This window comes from Stegastes partitus, unplaced genomic scaffold, assembly GCF_000690725.1.
Source record: "Stegastes partitus isolate 25-593 unplaced genomic scaffold, Stegastes_partitus-1.0.2 Scaffold1213, whole genome shotgun sequence".
NCBI lineage: Eukaryota > Metazoa > Chordata > Actinopteri > Pomacentridae > Stegastes > Stegastes partitus.
This window is the reverse complement of record NW_007578944.1, coordinates 196,791-202,692: the sequence shown is the minus strand read 5'-3', so window position 1 is coordinate 202,692 and position 5,902 is coordinate 196,791. Positions and strand designations below refer to the sequence as shown.

Below are 5,902 nucleotides of genomic sequence, written 5' to 3'. Positions count from 1 at the left end.
GTATACATTTTTAGAAGATACTAAACTTGTCTTTCTTCATTTTTCTAAATGAAATAGTGTCAAATATGGGGCTGTCTAAACTGTGAACTTGAATAGCAAAGCTTAACAAGTGTGAAAAACTTCTCTCCCTTATGAACAAAAGTCCATTCATTTTGTGGCGAATTTTAACCTTTGTTTATATGAATCATTTTCCTTTAAGATGCTTTTTTCATGAAGCTCATGCACAACTTTTTGGCTCTACATAAACATTGTATTCATTATACCAAGTGGAGTTTGGTTTCTCTCCTCCGCGTTCCTACTAACTTTGGAGGTAAAGCAGCGCTAATATGTTAGTGTGTTCAATTCAATCCCAGGTGGCAGCATTTTGAGTCCGTATTCTTTCCTCACACGCAGATCTGAGTGTGTTAGCCGTACGTCGCACCACAATGCAGATTGTAACAAAAGGGTGCCGGGGATGGCAAAGTACCCCCAATAGATTTCTTTCTTACATCGTCGTTTCAGTCACATGTCAGAGAAGCCGCATTCACTTAGCGACGCTGTGCCACCGCCGTTATTTAAAGAAAGCTCATATTGCACGGCCAAAAGTTTGAGGTTTGATGCATGAGGGCAAAGTGAGACTAGCACCTCAAGACTAAACCAGAGGGTTTTAAAATGAGAATAGTCGTGTGCTGCAAAGACCCCTGAAGTGTAATAATTAAAACACACAGTGGCCTCTGTTTGCCCTTTGACCTCACAGATTGTGGGTTTTAGCCTCCAAATAGATGTTGTTTTATCTTGAATGTTGTCATATTTATTTCTTTGTGTGGAAACAACAACAGCGCTGAGTGACAAACAGACAAAACGATATTTGAGAAAACAAACATTTTTAATTTATTATTAAATGACATAAATAAAACTCACAGCGAGTTAAAATACAAATACATAAGCTTATGTACACGCGATTGTGCAGGGGGATGTCTTTTTGTCCGACAAAACCCTGCCGGGATGCAGAAGGCACTTGTGTCTCTCGACGTGGAACTTTGTATTGCAATCAGAAAAAAGGCACATTTATAAGGACAACACAGAACGTTAATTTATTCTATATACACACATGTACACATTTATGTTAGCAGAACCTTTTTTTTCTCGGAAAGTTAAGAATAAAAACAAAATGCCAATGACTGCTCAGTTGATGATGCTTGTGTAGAGTCAAAAATAGTAATAAACATGTTATAAATGTGTAATAAGCATGTTGGGACTTGCTAAGAGCAAAGAGTTCTGACTGTGCAGCTATTCTAATGCTTGTTATCTTAGTGTGAAACTGAACTGTATTGTCTTTCAAGTCTTTGCTCATCAGCTTTGTTCAGTAGATCTTTGGAATGGATACTCTACGGTTTATCACAAACATCCTTGCAGGTCTTGTGACTTTTCCACAATCTTCTCCAGGACCTGCGTTTATGTCTTTAGTGCTGCTCCAGGTGTCTCCAGCCTCCGGAGATGGCGGCCAGGCAGCAGAGTCAAAGCTTCGGCGGTTCAGTAGCTCTGAGCTACAGGCGCCCAAGTGGCTGTCAGCCTGGCGATGGAGCTCTCGAACTGAGCTTCCCCAACGCCAACCTCGCTGAGGCTGGGGTCGTACATGGAGGAGGGTGAGGAGACGGGCAGCGAGGAGGTCAGGCCCGTGTAGGAAGAACCCCTCAGGAATTGGGAGGTCAGACCTCCGGGTATGGAGCCAGAGGCCGAGCCTGATGGGGTGAGGGTGGTGCCGGCTACTGACCAGAGGCTGGGGTACTGACTGTGGACAAGAGGCACAAGAGGGTCGGTTTGAGTTATTATTTTGATGATATTTGATACTGAATCGCTCTGAAAGTACAAAATATTTGGCAAAGAGGCTCACCTAGAATTAGATGTGGAGTTGGTGGTGTGGGACAGGGTGCCCATGCCCGTGGAGTTGGGGATCTGAAGAGCAGACCAGCTGTCATGGGTCGGCAGAGTCCCTGAAGTGTTGTCCATGTAGTTGTCTGAAAACAAGGTACAAGTTCCAGTTCTGGCGTTTTATTTATATGTATTATTAACATGATAACTGTAAGATATGGAGTCTGAGGAGGGTCTCACTTGTGCTGGAGGTGCGGTGGGGGTAGTGGCTGGGGTATGGAGCTGATCTGTGGCTCCTCAGGCTGGAGTAGCGCTCGCAGTAGGAGCCGGAGGAGTGTCCGGCCGTGCTGCTGAACTGAGGGGGGCTGCTGCTGGGGCAGATGGGACTCTGGCCAGGGAGGAACCAACCTCCAACTTTGGAGGAGAAGACGAACCATTAAATCACACATCAGAGTAGAAACATGTAGGAATAATAGCAAGAATTCGGCTTTAATCGGAAATTAGGTTGAACTGACAATACTAAACACACTGTATGTTTCAGAGCATACACATCCGGTAGAAGCACCTGTGCTGTTTACTTTTATGGATTTTACACTTGAAGAAAACACATGAAACTCACGTTGAGAGTAGCCGGACTGTTGGCTATCTGCGCTGTGATCAGGGATTTCTTTGTGGTCGCTCCTGTAATCAAAAACAACGTTAGCTGCTGTTCTTTTTTTTACAGACTTATTTTGCAACTTTAGAAGTTGAAGTTTCAGTTTGTACCTTTCTTTGGCATCCAAAAAGGCTTTAGCGAAGGGATTGTGCTTTATCTTCAGAGCAGTGATCTGTAAGGGAGACACAGCTGTGAGCATTTGATATTTACTGCTGACGAGCTTTCACAGTGAGGATGCGGGTTATTGTTGCACACCTCTTCGTTCTGGTAAGCGGTGACGGCGATGAACTGTGTTTCAGGGAAAGACTGACTGCTGATCATCTTCTGGATGCCCCCAACCTTTACAATGTGTATCCTCGGCTCGTATTTGTGCAGAGAATTCAGCATGATCTGTGGAAACGTTCCAGTTAATGTCACTGTTTGTTGCTATTTTTCAGTTTAATCTGAGGTTTGTCTCATATCAAGCACAGTAAAAGTGTCAGAAATCCAGTGGAACCAGACGAAAATCACACTGTTCCTTGAATTACGTGTCTTTCTCTTGATATAAACACAACCTGATATGTATCTAATCTGAGAAATCTGTAGAAATCCTATCATTTAAGGAGAAGTGTACATTTGTTTGACTGAGAAACTTATTAACGTTACTTGATTTTTTTTTGTTTGTTTGTTTTGTGTAACATAAAATCGTTAAGATCTAATTTAGGAAACATAAACTTGAAAAGAATTAAGAGATTAGCATCCAAATTAATGACTCCTTTGCGCATTACCCGTCTCCTCACCTGTCCGCCGCCGTTCAGTTTATTAGAGAGTTTGACTTTGCTGAAGGAGACGGGCGCTTTCATCCAGTGCGCTCCGAAGTTGGGGGAGTCCGGGTGGATGTAGACGCAGCTGGGGCTCTGGGGCTCCGGTTTGCCACCGGGGACCCACTCCCCGTTCACGTATTTCCAGCGGTTGTTGTCCGCGGCAACGAAATCCAGCAGCACTGAGTACATGGCGTTCGGGTCCAGGCCGGTGACGCTGGCCCGGAGAACTGGGAACATCCTCCTGGAAAACACAGACGGAGTTTGGAACAATCGGTTCGTACGTGTGTTTAACCAAGACTTTTTTTTGCTTAAACGCGTAAATCTCTAGCAGGTTAATCACACAAACAAGTTGCCCTTTTATTTAACCTCACAGGGCCTCTAAGGCCTCAGGAGAACTTTTGACAGAGAGCTTGTGCATAAGTGATTCTCTTTTAAGTCACTTTAAAGGCCTGCTTAACTAATTTGGAAATATTAAGAATCTTTTTACAAACGAACCGGATCTCCTAACTACCAAAATCCCCGTGCGTAAAACGTGTCCGACCTGTGCGCCAACGGCACCACCAGCGCGGCCTCCGCTGCGTTGAACCTACCTCCCCGTCTTTGTGACGATCATCTCGTTGGTTAACTCTTTAAACTTGTTCCATAAGTCCGCGTCCTCCAGGGTCAGTTTAATATCCCTCTCGGACGCGTCTCCCTTCTCGCTGCCCTTCTGGAACTCGCTCTCCACGGCGCTCAGGAGATGCTCCAGGCGCTGATCGGGGTTGGATGAAGTCATATTTCCAAGCTGTACAGATAGACCTAAATCCAGGCTGATGAGACTTTGAGACAGGCCCGATGGATACTGGTTTCTAAAGTCAGAGGCCTCCTCATTTAAGGGCCCCCAGGGACCTCATGGGGATGCGGGGCGTGGCTATGCGCGCACACACCTCGCCTCTTTTGTGAGCAGCTTCTCCAAAGGCCGCCTCCACTCCAACTCTGAACCTTTCTCCACAATTCTGCAAATTTGTATAAATTTGTAGTAAAAAATCATCAAGTAGAAATTAGTTTTCTTGAACCGAAATCCACCAAAAAAACTCTTGGCTTTTTTTTATATATATATTGTGCTCAAAGAATGCCCTAACAATTCAAATTGCAGCTTGAGAGATATCTGGGATTCATAGTTTGATACCTAACAAACTATTAGAGTGTTTTGCAGCCCTACACATTCAAACATGCAAACAAAAGAAGGGAAGCGAGGGAAGAGAGCCGTGCCTTTGAACTCAGTTGTATATTTGCAAATAGTGTTAATCTTTTGTTGTCTCAAATCCACACGGGAGAGGACTTGTGTTTACTGACTAAGGGCCATTAGGGGAGACTCTGTGTTCCTGTTGTGCCAAAGTGTGGACGGCCCACAAGTGATGCCTGGATTTGCATAATGGGCCTCCCTCTGATATTAAATATTTCAGCCAGGTGGAGGATAATTCTCCTGTTCAACCAAAACCGGAGTCTCGGTCTGATCTATTTGACCATCAAATCCCTTAAATCTCTTTTACACTGTAGGTGGCAACTGTAGCTGGTAAAATCGAATTCAGTGGTGTGATCCGTGACGATGAGGAGGCTGCTGTGTCAGTGCAGTGGGAGCTCTTTTTTTTTTTTACTCTCAAATCCATTTCCCACTGATGGAAAAAAGTATGTTCCCAGGGTCTTCAGTACAATTTCGAGCAGCTGGTTCAAAAATTGGTTGCTCTTGGCACATATAAGAGAGAAAAACTGCACATTCAACAATTGCAGTCTTTTAAAAACCGAGCAGAGTTGTTGTTTGTTTTTATTTTAACCCTCTGGATTCTTATCCAGTCTTTTTATTATATATCTGTCACTGATTTTGTACTGTATTAATGTTATTGTAAGTGATCTATCTGAATATGTGGGCTGCAGCATGACAATATAAATGTGTGTGGTTTCTTTAAACTTGCAACCCGAGGCCTAAGGTAGCAAACAGCAGCACCAATATTTTTGATTGTATATGTACACTTTTCCAGTTGTGCACAGCTGGAGAGAGGGCTAAAATGATCAAACATCAGGAAATGTAAATAATGAATAACTAACAAATTTTAGTAGTGGGTGCAAAACACACACACACACACACACACACACACACACACACCACATAATGTAATAGAATAAATAGATAAATCAAAATTGTAACTAGCTTGCAGATTAGTTTAAAAAAAAAAACTGATTCCTTTTCAACATATTGCCTCAAATCAGATAAAATTGCAACTTGCATTGATACATTACAATGTGAAGAAGCACGGATATAGATTTCGGTGCAAACAATGATTCGAACACGTGCATTTGTTCCTTCACTCCTCCAGTAAAACTGTAAAAAAAAAAAAAGGTATTTTTTTCTGCAGCATATCAAACACATTTATGCATCATGTGTCCTTAATGTGCAGAAAGTTTTAATAAGTAATATCCTGCTGGAGTCCATGTGAGCAATGGAAGTCCATAAACGGAGAAAATGCACAAGTTGGTGCATAAACAAATCAACAAGTGTTTGATGGAAAGACTCACTAAGTGTGTTCAAACCAAACCTACACTCGAGATCCCAAGT

The 5,902-nt window shown here is 43.0% G+C and overlaps 1 protein-coding gene across 1 annotated transcript; it reads right to left on the bottom strand.

The window, feature by feature from the left end:
- Positions 1-1,512: 1,512 nt before the first annotated feature.
- On the bottom strand, positions 1,513-4,177 carry tbxta (T-box transcription factor Ta). Its single transcript, XM_008297359.1, has 8 exons — positions 3,900-4,177; positions 3,286-3,550; positions 2,762-2,896; positions 2,617-2,678; positions 2,471-2,532; positions 2,092-2,265; positions 1,874-1,997; positions 1,513-1,771 (listed from the first exon to the last, which is right to left on the bottom strand). Exons 1-8 carry the CDS (start codon positions 4,082-4,084, stop codon positions 1,513-1,515), a joined length of 1,266 nt encoding a protein of 421 aa, XP_008295581.1. The 5' UTR covers positions 4,085-4,177.
- Positions 4,178-5,902: the final 1,725 nt, after the last annotated feature.

Bases quoted from the DNA above. Each gene is read 5' to 3' on its own strand.
- tbxta (XM_008297359.1), bottom strand. From the start codon at position 4,084: ATGACTTCATCCAACCCCGATCAGCGCCTGGAGCATCTCCTGAGCGCC. The intron at 2,897-3,285 runs GTGAGGAGACGG...ACGTTTCCACAG, and splicing joins AACTGAACGGCGGCGGACAG to ATCATGCTGAATTCTCTGCA. The intron at 1,772-1,873 runs GTGAGCCTCTTT...TCTTGTCCACAG, and splicing joins AACTCCACATCTAATTCTAG to TCAGTACCCCAGCCTCTGGT.